Source organism: Pelmatolapia mariae, linkage group LG16_19 (genome assembly GCF_036321145.2).
Source record: "Pelmatolapia mariae isolate MD_Pm_ZW linkage group LG16_19, Pm_UMD_F_2, whole genome shotgun sequence".
In the NCBI taxonomy this organism is placed as follows: domain Eukaryota; kingdom Metazoa; phylum Chordata; class Actinopteri; order Cichliformes; family Cichlidae; genus Pelmatolapia; species Pelmatolapia mariae.
In genome coordinates this window covers 32,754,314-32,772,128 of record NC_086241.1, presented here as the reverse complement: position 1 = coordinate 32,772,128, position 17,815 = coordinate 32,754,314, and the positions used below count along the sequence as shown (strand labels likewise).

The 17,815-nt window shown below is 41.4% G+C and overlaps 1 protein-coding gene across 1 annotated transcript; it reads right to left on the bottom strand.

Annotated features, from left to right (window-relative positions):
- Nucleotides 1–3,244: 3,244 nt before the first annotated feature.
- On the bottom strand, nucleotides 3,245–15,950 carry coq10b (coenzyme Q10B). Its single transcript, XM_063498256.1, has 5 exons — nucleotides 15,822–15,950; nucleotides 10,524–10,679; nucleotides 9,091–9,283; nucleotides 7,427–7,528; nucleotides 3,245–7,261 (listed from the first exon to the last, which is right to left on the bottom strand). The coding sequence occupies exons 1-5, from the start codon at nucleotides 15,917–15,919 to the stop codon at nucleotides 7,094–7,096; spliced, it is 717 nt and encodes a 238-aa protein (XP_063354326.1). The 5' UTR covers nucleotides 15,920–15,950; the 3' UTR covers nucleotides 3,245–7,093.
- Between the last annotated feature and the right edge of the window lie 1,865 nt (nucleotides 15,951–17,815).

The window sequence follows — 17,815 nt, the reverse complement described above, 5'->3', positions numbered from 1 at the left end:
AACACCAATCCTAAAAAGACTGAAAGTCCATCTCGGTATGGCCACCTTTATTTAGGAATAATCCTCTGGGTTTCTTTCAGGGCCTTCCAAAGTTCTGTAGATGCTGTCACACACTATTTCAGTAATGGTCTAAGCGAAGCTCTCAATTTACTGGTCAGTCTACGTCCCTACCCTCACCTGTGGTCATGAGCTGTGGGTAGTGACTGAAAGAACGAGATGGTGGATACAAGCAGCAGAAATGGGCTTCCTCCTCTGAGTGGCTGGCCTCTCGCTTAGAGATAGGATGAGAAGATCAGCCATCCGAGAAGGGCTCAGAGTAGAGCCGCTGCTCCTCCACATCGAAAGGAACCAGTTGAAGTGGTTCGGGCATCTGACAAGGATGCCTCCTGGGTGAGTCTGGGCATGTCCCACCAGGAGGAGGCCCCAGGGCAGACCCGGGACATGGGCCTGGGGACACCTTGGTGTTCCCCCAGACAAGCTGGTGGAGGTGGCTGGGGACAGGGAAGTCTGGTCTTGTCTGCTTAGGCTTAGGCTGCTGCCCCCGCGGCCCTGGATGGGTGGATGGATGGAATGGACTGGTAATTATATAGCACCTGTCTGCTAAAGTTGAGCACTCAAAACACTTCCTCCTACAAGTTCACCCAAACGCACACTTACAGACTTATTTATTATTCAGTTAATTTATTATTCATTTATTCAGTATCTAAGGATACTTTGACGTGCAGACTGGAGCAGCCACGGATCAGTTCACCAACCTTCCAGCTGGTAGATGACCTGCTCTATATCCTTCCACTGTATGTTTTGTTTTTTTTTTTTTTTAATCTCATTTCAATGCACTGGCAGTGTGTTCGAGATCATTGCCATGCTGGAAAATTAGGCCATTGCTAATCAGAGGCTTTCCAATTGTTTCATATTTTTTAAATCTACAGGTTGGGTCACATGTTTAGCAACAGTATGCTAACCGGATTCCTCAAAGTGCAATCGTACAGGGACTGAGAGATGCATTTTATTCTGCAAAATGGACATAGAAATGATGTCCCCAGGCTCCAAGAAGAGCTCAAAGAAAAGTATAAGGGAAGAACACTGGAACAGAACTGGTGAATCGATAGAGCCAACCATTAAAGAGGAAATGGCTCAGAGAGGTGATGGATGGACAACATAAAAACCGTCTCTGTAAGAAACTGGTGAAAAAGGAAGAATGGAAGGAGACAGCAAGGGAGGTAACAGAGAAGATCAAACTCCTCAACAACCAAATTCAGGGCCTAACAGCCAGTTTCAGACTGATTCACAGTTTAGCAGATCAACATTGGGGTTTTTTTCTATACAGAAGCTTGTATCCAACACAAAGGAGAAGCAACAAATAGAAACAAGTGCTCAGAAGGAAGCACCGGAAAACAAAGAGGAAGAAAACCAGGAAAAAGACTGACACAAAAAGGAAGCTAAAGAACGAAAGTGAAAGGCAGAAGAAACGGTGGGAAAGTAAGGTGAAGGAAATAGTGAGAGAAAAGAAGGAGAACACAAATAATGACAGAGCAAAAGAAAAGACAGACGAGGGGGAAGAACGAAGAGCCGGGGTTGGCACCAGCAGAGCACTCTTCATCCTAACCCTCATCACCCTCATTCTTACCCTTTACTCCACCATCGTACAGCCCACATCTATCCCTCTTTACCAACATTAATCAGAACTGCTCATGAGTCTGGGTCACATAGTCTACAGAGAATTGGTGATTGAGTACCAGTGAGTGCTGGTACTCAATCACCTGCCTGAGAGCCGACGGTTTGGGGCAAACCAATGTGACAGGTTAGGGGAGTTTCATCAAAGTATTTCTAGTCCAAATGATTAATGAATTATTTCTAGGAAATTGTATGGAAATATTTATTCTTTGTGTAATATGTAGCTATGTCACAGATACTCACCTGGGTCAGACTGTAGCGCATGAAAGGAGCTCCTTTCACTGACATGTGCTTTAATAGGAGTCTTAGTCCAAATAGATGACATGGTGATACAGACGGGGGTCTCTCTCTCTGAATGTCCAACAGGAACATTCAGAGTGAGAGACTTCATTTCTAAAAGCACTACTTGTAGTATTGTATTACTTTTTGTTAAAGTTCCTCCACTACAGTTTATACAGACTCATTAAAAGCCCTCTATCACATTTCATTTCTTAATAACGCTTCTATTATGAAACATCTGCAGGAACTTATTGTGTATTAGCCAAATAGGGTTTTGTTTTGTTTACCAATTATGCAAAGCAGGAAACAAACACCTTTGGGTGTATCTCTCCTCTTACTGGTTACTAAGTCATTATGTAACACAATTAGGGAGACGAAGATGAAGATGAGGCTGTCCATAACCTTGATGTAACATTTGATTATGTACTCAGTTGCAGCCGGTATTGCAAGTAATCTTGTAACGTTGCACAGCCTTCCACTAAAGCTACAACTCTACTGAGTGTGGCTGTGTGGGCATATATGGTGTCCCCAGCACCTATACGTGGCAGAGACCTCAGCGCATCACTGATTAGCTGCTGCCTGTGACAAAGTGGGTGAGCAGTTAGAAATCTTTAATACTCACCACTTGTCTCAAATATTAACTTTTTACACCAAAGCAGTTTATTCTCTACATGTGTTGTTTTGCCCGTGAATCTCTTCGGGTCAGCTTCTGTTGGTTAAATGTGCTTTAGGCTATAAATAAGACGTGACACACTACACATGAAAAGGTTCAGATATTTTTCACAGTGCATGTTTGAGCTGTTTTCCCAAAAAATAATAATTTTACACAATTCAGTGAGCTACATGCTGAACTTAGGAGATGTGAGCTGTGTGGGGTATTTTTACGAGTTAATCTGGGGAGTTTTTGGTTTCAGTTTCACATGTCACGGTCATCACTGTGAATGAACTACACATGCTGTCCCCAGTTTTCAAATCTCTGGCTTTTGTTCACGAGGAGCCACCTTTTAAAATGTCCTGTAACTGTACGAGTAGGTCAACTACCAATCAAGTGATGTTACAGTAATAATTGTGAGTCTGCTTTCAGATGTTCCCAGTGATCCGTGTTAGCTTTGAAAGGGCAGAGGGAAATTTCAGATTCTACTTTGCCCTTTGCCTGCAGTGACATTTCCAAAGCTCATGACAGACTGTTCAGATGCTTCACTTGCAGCAGGTCTATTCTCAATGCTCACATGACGACCCTATTTCTGTCTGGTCCCAGCCCAGAGGGAGGAAACACACCAGAGAACCCAGGTTTGTTTTTTAGAAAAAATACTTTATAAATCATGCAGTCGGTCCATGTTTTTCAACACAAACAAAACGTCCTTTCCACATTGCATGAGACAAGCTGACACAAATCCATAATCATACTCTTTAACAGCAGTGTATAGCTCTAATGTGATCTTAAAACTAGTATTTACACATTTACACTTCACATGAAGCCACATTAGTTAGCATTCATAAGCAGTAAAGCGGTTATAGTAAGCAGAGAAAAGGCAAATGCAGAGCAGTGTATAAAGATGACGATACTGATACAGCAACACTGATGGAGGAGTTCCCCCAGTGCTGTAAAATGACATTGTATTAGGAATACTGCTTCTAAATGCTAACATGTGGCTCCCATAGTGAAGTGCATGCCTTTACACCTAAACTAAGTAATAAATATGATAAAATGAGTCTATTGTTCCTTTACAAATGAAGATAAATATGTTGCCAGCAGGTCTGGAGGCACTCTGTGGGTGCTGTGTGTTGGACAGGTGGAAGGTTTCAGGTCAGCGGACTCATCACGGAAACATCCTGATCTGAGCCCCATTTTATCAAACCGCTACAGGTAATATGCTGGTTGTGTGATGGTAAAAGCCATTTCTGACTGAACAATGAGCTGTTTGCTAATAATAATGATCACAGTGCACTCTCTGAATCAATGTGTTGCATTTAAACATTCGATTTCTCTTCTTTAGGTTAGCATTTATCAGGGTTAGTATCATTTTCTCATGGTTTTGTTTCATGATCAACAGAAAGTCTTGCAGCACAGTTGTATTCCCTTGCAGCCAATTCCCTTTTTATTGATTTGTATTTGCCTACAAAACATATCACCGCTAATTCAGCACAAATTAAGTTACTTTTAAATAATCCTTACATGCACACAAACACGTGATCCTGCAGAACCAGACACCACTGAATAAACTATTAAGAAGTCAAGGCTTCGCTTTTCCAATTGGCTGGTGAGACGCGGTTGACATTCATGATTAACTGAAAGGTGCCAGTGTGAAGCAAAGCAACAGTAGGGGTGACTGAGCCAGCATGTGCAGGGCTATGTCCCTTTACATTCTCCATAGAGCTCGCTCTTAGTTTATTTTTACTGGGCTGTGAGGGGTCAACACTGAAGGAGAACCACTCTGACATCAGTCAGAGGTCAAACATGAAGCACATTTACGACCATATATGGAGGCTGCTAATAACATTGTGGGAGATGATGAATGAAGCCAAAGCTGAACTGCCTAACAGTGCAGTTCCTTTAGTGGCCACTTGAGGCTGGCCCCAGAAGTGAGCCAATCCTCATAGACTTCCATGTTAAAAATGTTTTAAAAAAACAACAACAACTTTACAGCAGGACAAAAACATGTTTACAGCCTGGTACAAAAAAAGAGACACACTCTAAATGAGTGTATGACTTGTTCACTTAGAGAGTGGCTACTTTGAAAGAAGTTGTGGTCAGTCAGGGTCCACTACATCTCACTGAAAGGGACTTCCTCTAACCAAAACATCAGAGTACTTTTGATTAGTCACAGGTGTTACTGAGCACTAATGTAGCTTGCTCACTAAACCAGCTCTTCCTCAAACATGGTAACATCTTGCTCCAAAAACAAAGACAAATAAACAGAACTGTGACTGAAGATGGAGCCACTTCAGCACATAATGTAAAGCTTTTCTTTAAATCTAAAAAATCCTCAGTTTCAAACTAATCTGCATACAGCAGGAGTTAAATCAAAAACAACACTACAACCAAAAATAATTCTCATTAGTTTGATAAAATGAGCTCCTGGCTCCTGCCTAGCAGCTGCTTTGGGCCCTGACATCAGCAGTGGGTTTTACACGCTTGCTCGGCTGCATTCAGCATGACTACAACACACCGCTGCTATTGCACAATTAAGCCCAAATATCTCCACCCACTGCTGTTGAAACTGAAAAAGCATTTAGTAATGATAGAAGTCCAGTGTCCATCCACACTGAAAATAAAGCAGCTAAATAACAGGAGCTTAGTCTGTCAGCAGTTAGACATCCAGCGAGTGTCTAATCTGCTGGCCATGATACAACATGTTGGTTTGTTTTCAGAATTTCTGTTAAAACAGGGGATTCATAACAGTCTCTGTGCCCCAACATGGGCACATGGCAGGACTCTGCTCTACCTTTGGTACAAAGATATGGGATTTCAGTGGTGTTGGTTCTGACTTCCATTACTCATACTACACTATTATGGAGTTTGCCACAAAAAAAAAAAGATTTAGTATAAATGCCAAAATACCAGGATGTTCTACAGTATCCAGAGGGGGTACGGAGTATGTGTGTGCTTTTCTGGCCATTCTGACCTACAATCCCATGCCAGATACAGCGAGAGGGTCAAAGTTCAAGGTGCAATGTTATGGCACAGTATGTCCCAGCTGTGTGCACACTATGTGCAACACTATGTACTTCAGTAAAGTGCATTTTGGAAGGCAGGAAAGCTTTCTGGCATTTGGGCATTGTTAGTAACCTTGTGCTTCCCTGAAACTGTGTCACTTTGTTTTGGCGTCACTACATCCTGTATTGTCTCTCACTGGGACCTTTTTTCGTCTTTCTTTATGTCTTTCATTTTTTAAATTTTATACTTTACATGTCACGTTGCTGTACATTCAGTGAATTTCTTCTGCTTTTATTGTGATGTTGGTCTAATGCTCTTCTTTGCCTCTGTGTTTGGAATATAAATGAAGCTGCCTTTCCATTTCCATTGCACTAAAAGAACCATACGGGGTGAGAAATGTTCAAGTGGTGCTCATCAGCAGACTAGGCTAGCCACAATAAATGTTTGCTTTCACAATCCTCAATTTCTGTCAGTAAATACTGAGAAAAGCCCTGCGTGTTTTGACACAGTGCACTGCAATGTCTTAAAATGTGCGACCAACAGTCCAAGACCAAAAAAATCTTCAGTTTCACAATCATTTTGACAAAACAAAACACAACACACACTTAAGCAGCTGGAGCCTGTGTTTTTTTTTTTCTTTCTAAAGCTGCTTTTCCATTCAGCGTCCAGAGTTCCAGGAACTAAACTGTTCCTTCATACAGATTAGCAGCAAATTAGTCCATTTATAAATAGGTGACAGCTGGTGTAGCATTAGACTATACACAAAAAAAGTCCAGTAGTTGGTGGTAATTCAGTACTCCAGAGTATGCCACCAATCACACGCCACACTCCCCTCTGACGTTCCTGTACTTTTGAGAAGTGTAAGCAGAAACTTTTTCCTCTGGAACTTAACCTACACTCTGGTCCACGTGGTGGAAACGCAGCTTACTTAAAAAAAAAAAAAAAAGGTTTAAATTATTCAGCAGCTTCCGGAATAATTTCAGTCATTGTCTGGCTCCAGCTGAACTCTTTGCTTTCCTGTGTCATGTGTGAAACTGAATATCTTCATGTCTTAGACTGTTAGGTGCAGGTAAATGTAACGTTAGAGAATCTGTGTGCAAAAGTAAATATCTAAAATATCTGAATAAACTCTGCATGTTGCAGCTCATCATTGCTTTGTCTCCGTTTTCAGTTGTGTCAGTGCCTGCATCCCTATAGCTAATGTGTACAGACGTGATGACGCACTGGCCTGACGCACCGTGGGGCCTCCATTTGACCTGCGGGCTCAGTTTCACCACCAGATCAAGGTCTGATACAGGAGCCTGCATTAGCACCAAGGTGAAAATCAGCTGGAGGATCCACACCAGCTTTAAAATCTGACACAGGAAATGGTTTCATTGTTGTGAGAAAGGCACTTTCAGTTAGAACACAGATAGTCTCTCTTCGGGCTCTCTGACGTTGTTGTTTGTGGGTCCGTGTTTGTGCAGCAGAGGGAGGTTGTCGCTACGTGTGGTGGACCTCGTGGAACATGAGCTCGCGCGGGATGGGCGTCTCGGCTCCGTAAACACTGGAGGCGCGCCGCTCGAACGCAGAAACCATCTGCTTCACCACCTCATCAAAGAACACGTGAGCGAGCTGGGAGTGGATGAGGGAGCGAAATTCAAAGGAGATCTGAGGAGGAGGAGACGATGAAGTTAGCAGCTGAGTCTCTAACTTTGTGACTGTATGAAACTGATCCAGACATGCCAAGATGAGCCAACACATGATCACAGAGCACAATCTCACATAGTGGACATTTTCCAGTATGTTGCCCTGCAACAAGCTGTTTGTACTTACAGCAAAATCCACAGTGCAGGTCCGGGGGTACCCAGGGAGGCCAGGGCTGAAACGCCACATCGTCTCCAAGTGGTTGAACAGTTTACCCTCCGAGCACGATGCCTGAAAAGCAACATGTACAAGTTTTCTGCGGTCAGTCAGCAACAGGAGAGACATTGCATTTGTGAATTGCTTAGAGCAACAACTGTGACTTTACAGCCTCAGAAAACACTGCAAACACCCTCTGAGCAGCCAAACTAAGGAAAAAGAATTTCCAGCTGAACTTTGCACCTAATCCCAGCTTCAAAGACGGCCTGTTTTGACTAGGATGATATTTACAGTTTACACTCTCACACCCAAAAAGTGTGGAGTGTTTCTCACTCCGGCCTGAATGATTTTCAGTCAGTGTGATAGTTCACCAATCAGTGCAGTCTGTTCTATTTACATTTTACAGACGTTGAATTTAAGGCTGATAACCCTGCCTCGCTGAAAAGAGCAGATAGTGTTGCAAATGTCTCTCGCACCTTTCACACCTCAGAGAGGTGCCGTCTGAGTGTTATCTTCTAATGATATTCACACCCACCTCAGCCTTTGTTTGTTCAGCTTTGCTGAGGTGAGACAGGGGCAGGTATTGTCTCCTCTTTTTTCAATTGTTATTCAGCTATTTGTGCCAGCCTTCACGTCTCTGTGACAGCCAGCTTTTTACACCCCCTTCTTGTGTGGCCAACTTTCCATCACATGTTGTGTAATGACAACAGGGAAAAATAACGAACGAGAGGAAAATATACAACGTTGCAGGAAGACGTTAATCAGGACTTAACACAGACAGCCCTTTTCCACTAGTACCCACTTGGCTCGACACGACAGGGTTTTTAGGATTCTCCATTAGGTGGCAGTACCTGGTACGGGGTACTTTAAGTAACAACTTGGTCGGGCTTTCAAGCAATCTGAGGCGATCCAATAATGTGACAACGACAGACTGTGTGCCACGCATTGGCCAGTCAATGGCGTCATTCGCTGAGTCATTAGAGCACTTCTCTCACAAAAATCAATACCACCATTTTTAAAACCCAACAATGAGGAAAAACAGCTGCAAAAAAAAAAAAGCAACACAGTGGTCCCCGAGTCTGACAAAAAGCAATAGATCAACCATCATCTGGTGATGTCAGACTTTCTGCCATGTTTCTATAATCCTCCCATACACATTAGGTGGTACTCCACTGCAATGGAAAACGACGGTAACCTAGTAGAGTCGAGCTGACTAGGCACCAAGAGTGTCTCCCCAGCATAGTCCCCGGGCCTGTGTTGACTAGCTGCAGACCTTTTTCTTTTTCTTAACACTTTAAAGCCTGAACCATGAAGTAACTGCCAGAAAACTCAAAATATTGTAAAATGGAGTGTTTATTGAATAGGCTGACGACTTCATACAGCTACTATGAAGGTTACTAAATGGGAGCTCATGCTTTGTCGTGCCAATCTTCATTCAAAAACCGTATCCTGACTTTGACTTGAAACCAGCTTAATCTGTGACGTCCATCTAAATGAATTTTTCATTCTTACCGTTTTAGTCTGTTTCTTTTAGATTGAGTGTTTTCCTTTACCTACTCTGTGTTTTCCTAATAATGTCACAGTACTAACATCAACAGTGGATGTTTTTTAACCATGAGCTTGAAGCAGTATCTTACCTTGACCAGGTGAGGGCGTACTGTAGTGACGAGGGAGGTGTAGTTCTCCACTACAGGGGGGAAGCCCACGGTTAATTTGGCCTTGCAGAAGCCGGATCTCTTGAAGACCACCTCAGACTTCTTGCACCAGGGAACAAAGAGGCGGTAGTTTTCCACCTCAGCCACCACTTCATAGATCTCCTGCATGGAATACCTGCAGGGACACGGAAACAAAGAGAGCGAATATGTTAACACAAGGCTGCACGTCACCAAGGAGATGAAGGTCAGCAACTGTGTGACAAGACACCAACCACAATACAACAGCGTTGACCCAGAAAAGGCTCAAATAGGTCAGTAAGGGATGTTGGAATAACGGCAAAAGAAGAGCAGTAAAGCACACAAAACAAAAGTCGGAGGTGTTGAATGACAGACACGTACAGACAGTGTTGAACACCGGTGTTACATAATTCCAGACGTCCAGCTGAGGGAAAATAGCTGCCAGTGCCTATGTCTATTTATACAAGCAGATTTAGTGATTATGACCTCTCTGAGGAGCACGGGAGGACATTTAGTGCGTCACACACACACGTAGGGTACAGATACAGAGACCAGACTCCAAACACTCACTGGTACACAGGGCATTTCAGAGCAGCTGAGCGTACTGGAAATCACTGACATTGGTGCATTATCATATTTTGGAGCTTCAATTTCAGCCCTTGTAGCCGTGTGGTTTGGTTACATTTCATCTCTTCTGCAATGGACATGAAAGCTCAGCAGCAGGACAACCCAGGCGTAAAGTCTGATTAGATATCACAGAAAGACACTGAGAAGTAATTATGGATATTGATTAAGATTTTCTCTTTTGTTGGTGGCATTATTGATTGTGCTCATAGGTCCAGTTCTTTATCAGTGCCATTACTGATTTCTGATCATTTTGCTGTGTGTGTAAACATGTTTTTCAGCTGTTTTTTATCTGTGAGTCAGAGCACAGGATAGAAAGAGAAGTCAAAGGGCTTGTGTGTGACTCAGACATGCTACAAATTATGACGTCATTGTTTAACAATGTGCTACCGCCAAAAATCTATGCCAATTATGAGAGGAATTAGAAAGCTTGGAGCCATTCTGATGGATGAATGAGTTTTTCCATCCTTTTTCAAAAGTTGCCTGTGAAACTATTTTTAAGTTTTCAGGAGGGTCAGAGTATTCCAGTCAAACAAACACAAACAGGAGCTAAAAATACATTTTAAGGACTTTAAGTGGTTAAATACAAGCTGGGAAAAAAAACACTGGCAGGAGAGAGCTGAAAAAACTGTTTCTATACAAAATACAAGTTTTTGCCCGCAGACACTGTCTCCTCCTGAGATAAAAATCCTGTCCAAACGTGTCTTGAGGCAAAAAATAAATTAATTTAAAAATAAAAATGACAAAAACACTGTAAGTGGATCCAGACTCACCCAATGATGCGTCTCTCTGAGTACTCCTTCCTCTTGGAGAAGGAATCTGCGAGGTTGAAGAAGCTGCGTGAAGGCAGTGTGATGGGGCGCCCTGGCATGGCTGCACTCAGCAGGGGGTGCGCACGCATCATCAGGATCCCGCATGATGAAAGGTATCTGATGACCAAACAAAAAACAACAAGTCACCAACAACGCAATAACCTATCAGAAAGCAGAGGAGACCAGGGCGCATCGATCTGTTGTTCTCAGTTTGGAAGGTTTGTGTGATTTGACCCCAGTCTAACAGCAGAGATCAGAGAATGACCAGCACAAGCAAGTTTTGACACAACATTGACATTTCATTATTCTTTAAATTCCTTTTAACACAACAAACAGGGTGTGACTGTGTTTGGTCTGTGCTGCCTGCAGTGGGAAATACTGGACTGTTAAGTACCCACAGCTCATGCCTCTCACTGTGGGTTCTTCTTCTTCTTTACTCTTGCTCAGGCTAAAGCATACAGTGAAGCACATGTCATGCTCCTGCACCAGACTGTGGCCTCCCTCGTAAAAAGATATAAAGAATGTTAGGCACCCAGAAACATTAAGAAAAACTTTTCTTTAATTCCCCTTCTGGCCTCAAAAGCCAGACTGAGAGACAACTGTTTCCTTCTCTCCATTTTGTACTGTGAAAACGTTCCAGTAGCTGCTGTTATGACATCAAGAATGTTTTTAACTCCTTTCTGGATCAACATTCTGCCAGCTACTCAAAAAACTGCTGTTTCTCATCCAAAAAGGTCTACTTTTTACCCAAACAATCTGAGGCCACAGAAAGCTGCTTAATGACAGCGAGAAGCCTCTGAGTTTTATAAAACACCCCAAATTCTCTTTTTCTGTCAACAACCAGGAAACAGCCATTCTGTTTAAAGAACTCAACTGTCAGGGGATAAAGTCTGCAGGGACTCGGTGCTTCCATTCTCACAATGGCCAGTTGACTGACCCGTGCAGTGTCTGAGGTTCTAGTTGAAAGAGAGCTAATTTAAACACGGAGGGTAGTATATAACTATCACACTGTCTGCAATACAGAAGCTTCCAGGTGGAACTCGCGTCCTGGAGTTTCTGTTCCTGGAGGCTTCAGCATAAATAGATCTCTGACAGGAACTGTCTGGGTCACAGGAAGGAGTCAGTTGAAAAGCCGTTTTAATGTTTGTGCCTCCACTCTTGAATGCGTTTGGTCCTCAGGGTGCACCGCTGTAATATTTTTCATAATCAAGCTAAGCGAGACAGGAAGTCCTGATCTATACCAGCATATAACCAGCTGATTATCCTGCAGTACCTGTAAACATAGCCCAGCCCCAGCCGTTATTCTGGGGAGAGGAAACTCGCCACGCCTGCCAAGCATTTGTCACTCAAATAAAACAAGTCACACAAATACAGATGGCAGTAACGTAACAAGGTCAAGGACACTGATTTTACTTTAAGCTTTGGACACCTTGATCGCTGTGCAGCTCTGACTACAGCTGACTACAGGAACTGTGCTTTCTGTTTGGCCCGAGGGGCCAGACAATGGGTGAACTGCACATAAGAGGAATTCCATGAATTCTGGGGGAGGAAAACTCCCCCACAGCCTATGGCCTTATGTCCACCTATTTTACAAACATCTTGACATATAGTGAACACAAGAAAATTACAGTTGATATTCAAATTTCTAAAACCCCTAAAGGACTGGTTTGGTTGAGATAATTAAGTGTTGGCTACACTTAATTAGCCAACATTTAATTATCGGCTAATAAAGTGCAGGCAGCGATTTTAGATTGAAACACAATTAAAACTAATTTCATCATCAGACAGTGAGGGGGAGGGTCTGTGCAGACACCTTCGTGACCAACTATCCATGTGACCCAGGTGGGAGACGGCAAGCAGACTTCAAAGAGATAGAACAGGAATGACTACTCAGCCATTCGATCTCCAGGTCTCTGTGTCTGCATCTTACAATAATCAAGATCTTAGATTAGAATATTTTCTCACTCGTTCAAGATTTCCTCACTGTGAAAGTTAATCTACAACTATTTGAATGAGTGATCTTTAAAGTCTCTTTTGAGACCTAAAAAATTTCTTTGTTTGATTTTTCTGTGTTTTTTTTTGTTTGTTTGTTTGTTTTTTGCAGTAAATTAAACATGATTAGCAGTTCTGGGCAGCTGATCACACAAAAAAATCATTAACTAGTAAAATCAGTTAAGTCTTTACATACACTTCCCTCCTTTTCTCATTTCTCAACATTTTTTTCCAGGCTGTTTTCTTAGACTGTTAAGACTGTCTTACACCTCACTGACTGAAAGGCTCGACTTGTTCCAACTTGTCATAAATATCTGTGAAACAATTCATGATGTTAACTGACGAAAAACAAAAAGGGTTGCTAAATGGTGATAAGAAAAAAATGTGATAATTAGTTCATACTTAAAGTGGACCTACATTTTCAGCTTCAATTTTTTATTCTTAAACAACTGAATAGATCACAATTATCCCTGCACATCTTTCACAGGTACAGTTACACATGTAGTTCATCCTCTGTCTCACACAAGCCTTTTAGTTGAGTTGGTTTAGTTTAGTTCCTTTTAGCTCTTTTCTTATGATTGGTTGCACCCTCATAAATATTTTAACAGTAAATATTTTAGAGTGGTCTCTTTTTGTTAAGAGCGAGCGCTTGTAAATTAATGACCATATTTAAGATAGATACATAAGATGGAAAATAAAGAAAAAAAATACTATGTACCCTTTGAAATAATCGCCCTACATTGTTCGGTGATTGATTACTTGTACGCTATAAAGCTCTTAACATCACATCACCATTTGTTTCCAGCTTCTACAAGGTGATGATTAGCTTATATTTATTATGTTATATCGATATAAGTAAAATATATGTGGACTGTGGACAACCACAATCCACATATATTCTCTACTGTAATCAACTCTACAATTAATCAAGTATCTAATCCTTCCTCAAGGCAACATGGTGCAGTAGCTCCAGAGAAGGTTGGATCAGGTGAAAAGCCCTGACCCAGCTCTCCCATGACACCATGAATGGGACGACTTAAACTGGCTCATAACCTTCACCACAGCAACTTAACTAGAGATCCTGTTACTCAGGCATAAGCAGCCTGTAGGGGCATTTTCATTGGCCACTCCTTAGGAGTGTGTCTAAGAGGGGTTTTTTGGTCCATTGTGGCTGGCTGTAGCTCTGTGTTCCAGGGTACGCCTGCCACAGCATGATGGGAAGCAATTCAATAACACATCGATAATTACAATAAATTTAATGCTTTTTCAGACATTTTGGTGTGACAAAATAACAAGTTAAATATGTGACAGCAATCTGCTGTTGTCAGCTTAAAGTGATAGGACTTTCCTAATACCAAGAACACCAATGATTCTACACAGGTTTTAAGAATCAATAAACCGAGTCTCAACAGGCTGTGAAATAAGAAGCATAAAGGCCTGTATGTGGCACAGGTGTGCAACAAGACTGACTCACAACTGTCAGAAAAATATGCCAGCAATTATAAGCACTCAATGAGCTTAGAGGAATACAATTCCCACAGGTATGGAGTTTTGTAACCTGTTCCCAAATGAATCAGGTTTTCCATTCCCATAGTAACTCATCCCACACTGCATCAAATTCCAATTTACCCACTGCCCTTAAACAGGAGCCTATTCACTCCTGTTATACTACCTGAAACATGATACACCTGACCTCTAAATGTATCCTGGGTACAGGCTGAGAATGGCCCAGAGCAAAAGGTGAATGAGACATCTCAAACTCCACAAAGGTGCAAAGCAGAATTAAACCCAAACAACAGACGAGCTGGACAATGAGTTCATGGAAGTATACAAATACACTGAGAAACTAATTAAAGTAGCACACTTTGGATTTGTTTAACACTTCTTTAGGAAAATGTAGATAACAGCATTATCTTGTTTAATTTTAAGGGAGCAGATAATGTGCTCTTGTTTAGGCTAAGGTAACAAGTAATGTTACCTTGTGATGAGTAAATATATAGGCCATATACAGTAGCAGATGCTCATACTAAAAATGACCGAATTTTCAAATAATGAGGTCGGTGTATGTATAAGTACACCGTGTGACCGAAAACCTAAGACTTCAGACTGCTCTAAACTTAGAATTTCAGATAGCCTCACTATGGTCATCTCAGGCACACAGCTCTGGCTGTGAGCACAGAAACCCCACCCACCCGCTGTTCAATCAGAGGAAAGATGACTTAAAGGAGGGGGGGTGGGAGATAAAATGGCTGAGATACAGAGAATGGACTGGGGACTGGACTAAGACCAATATAAGAGATAACTAGCTGAAATACAAAAAAGAACCTAGACTAATCATCCGAAACACTGTCTGCTTAGTGACAATACGGAATTTTAAACATATCTGCATGGTTTATAATATACTCTAATGCAGTCAGCTTTTGATGTTAAAGAGAGGCTGTTGTATATATAATGACTGACAAACAGTAAAATTAATATAATATATGCAGCAGATGTGACACAATAATTGTTGAAAAGCTGCTACAGGTTCTGGTGATGGTTTCATTTACCAAATGGGACTTAACGATTTTAGGAATATTTTCAGACTGTACCTGCGTGTCGTTTTTACACTGTTTTGGAAATCACAGATAATCGATGCTAATCGTTACGATGCTTCTAAATCTTTATCGTGGGGATTTAAGTATGTAAAGTTAAAGGTTTCCATGTCTTCACCTTGGCTGTGCTATCAGCAGTGGTGGGACGTAAAAGAGAAAAAAAACACTACGCAGACATAGTAATAATTAATGAGCCTGGTTTATAATCAATACATAAATTATCGCGCATTTTTGTAGTTTACGCTAAGACTGCTGCTCCCCACAGGAGAATGCATATAAAGTAAAAGAAACTGAAATCAGCTTTACTTTTCTATGCGTGAAAGTGAAAGAGCGACAATTTAATGTTTCAGTGAATATAAATTATTATGTAATGTGCTATGCGGCTTATCACTGCAACATCGTGACTGTACTACATTTGCTATAAGGTAGATCAATACTACTTTTACTCGACCCTAATTTCACTACTTTCTACCATCTACAGAGATGTAGTTAACGAATTCAACGAGATTCTTCAGTCAAATCAAAATTCAGCCGTGAATCGTACACCGCCGCAGTGTTTAGCTACCCCGTACCAGAAGTTTAACTTTGGTATAAATGCTCGTTTTAGAGCTATGTCTTCATATTTTACGCCGTCTCGTTTCAGACAACAACTTGAAAAAGTCAAACACTTTACCTAACGTTGCTTCTGTTCTGGATATCCCGGTTGGCTGTGGACGGTAACTGTTTTATGCACTCAGCTACTTTCCTCAAGTTCCGACCGCATCTCGCCATCTTCTCTTCTTCTTTAACGGCTTTGTTCACTCCTTCGCTATCAACCAGTTGACAGGGAGCTCTACGCGCAGTTTGGCCCGACCCTCAACTGGCCTAACCCGCTTGCCATTGGACGACTTGTGGCCACCGAATGTTTTTATTGGGCGGTCCCGCCGTTTGTCACGCCAACGTATTCAGGTGCGTGTACACGAGCTCGCACGCGCGTAGAGTCACGAGTTGTTGGCTCGGGTTGCACTACGGCCGAAAAAACCGGATGAAACCTGTTTGTCTTTGCATATCAAAACTATCAATAGACGGCTACACTACACCTTCTTTGTTGTCATTTATTGCTGCTCTGTTGGGCAAATTTGTTAGAATACAGTTTCTACTATTTTTGAATAACAAAGTGAAAGAAATATTTATAATTATTTGCAGTAAGGAAGACACTGAAAGTGAAAGTGAACAGGTTTCTGTCTGTGTGCTTTTTTTTTTTTACCTTTTTAAAAATGACAGGGGAGCTGTTTACATATACATCAATTCAGGGGTAAATTATGAAAGTTACTTTGCTTATCGTGATACATTATATTTTTTTCCTAACGTGTAAGGTACATTTATTATATATATATGAATAAATATTGAAGGAAATGATATATGCTTATCGGCACTGGTGTTCTTATCCAAAATATATGTTATAACATACACTTTAGTAAAGTTCATGAAAGTTAAAAAAAAAAAAAAAAGTTCAGTGTGGTTTCAGGTTAAACACAGAAACTCTGTCAATTGTATAAACATTTCTCCCCAGTCAGGGTTGTTTGTGGACACTTTGGAGGCATCATTATTATTCAAACTTTGCCTTTTGTGTCAAGTACCTCACAGCTGGTGGTACAAGTTTTTCCTGCAACGACATGCATCTTCTGGCATCTTTCTGCTGAGTCACCAGGTAAAACTCAACTGTTTTAAATCTAATCAGTCACTTTCCCCACAGCTATATTCCTCATCCTTCTGTCATGTAGCTTCCTTTTCTAATAACCAAAATGCACGGCTGGGTCCTGAAATTTCATTTTCTGTGAAAAGGAAAAAGCTTCACAATTAGCTCCACAAGTATTGTCTGTAGTAGATGGACTGCTCTATATAGCTTTTCTACTCTGCTGGAGCACTCAAACTCAAAGCACTTTATACAGCATGTGCCATTCATACAAGAACTTTTTTCTGTGTTTTCCAACATTCACACAGATTCATACTCCTATGCATCTGAGAGAAACTCTGTGTTCAGTATTTTGCCCAAGGATATTTGCCATGTAGCCAGGGATCTAACCATCAGCCTTTGTGGATGACCTGCTATACCTTATGAGCTACAGCCACCCATTCAGTGTTTCAGATATAGGTCCTCTAGCCAATAGGAGCACAAGAAAATCTAAGAAATAACACCTGGGCATTTATGAGAAAAGGACATAAACTATAATCACAGGTGTTTTGTGCAGACATTTGGGGAAGAAACTTTACCAACCATACATCTCTTTCAAAGAAGCTAGTTTCACATGAAATACTAGGTAAACACAGATGTTAGTAATGCGAGAGGTTAAACGCCTTGACTTGAAGTTACGATTCTGAACCAGGTGTTAGAAAAGCCTTATGTTTACCTACTGCTGCATGCCAGAATAGCCCCTGTGAAAAACAAGTCTTCTGATCAACAAAACCTGTCTTATTATCCTTTTCACTTCTGTGGCTTTTTGGTATACATTTTTACAAAGCAGCCCAATTACCGGTTTTAATCTACTCCAGGAGACAAAGAAGGAGCTGTGCAAGGATATATTACTCAGGTGATTTCTGTCAGCAGACATTCTCCATTTCAATTGATAAAAGTCTGTCCTTAAAGGATTAGAGTGCTGCTAGCAGTCTTAAAAAACACCTGGGAAA

Coding starts and splice junctions, on each gene's coding strand:
- coq10b (XM_063498256.1), bottom strand. CDS start 15,919: ATGGCGAGATGCGGTCGGAACTTGAGGAAAGTAGCTGAGTGCATAAAA. Junction 7,529..9,090: donor TACGCCCTCACCTGGTCAAG/GTAAGATACTGC, acceptor GTTGCTTTTCAG/GCATCGTGCTCGGAGGGTAA. Junction 7,262..7,426: donor CCTGCACTGTGGATTTTGCT/GTAAGTACAAAC, acceptor CCTCCTCCTCAG/ATCTCCTTTGAATTTCGCTC.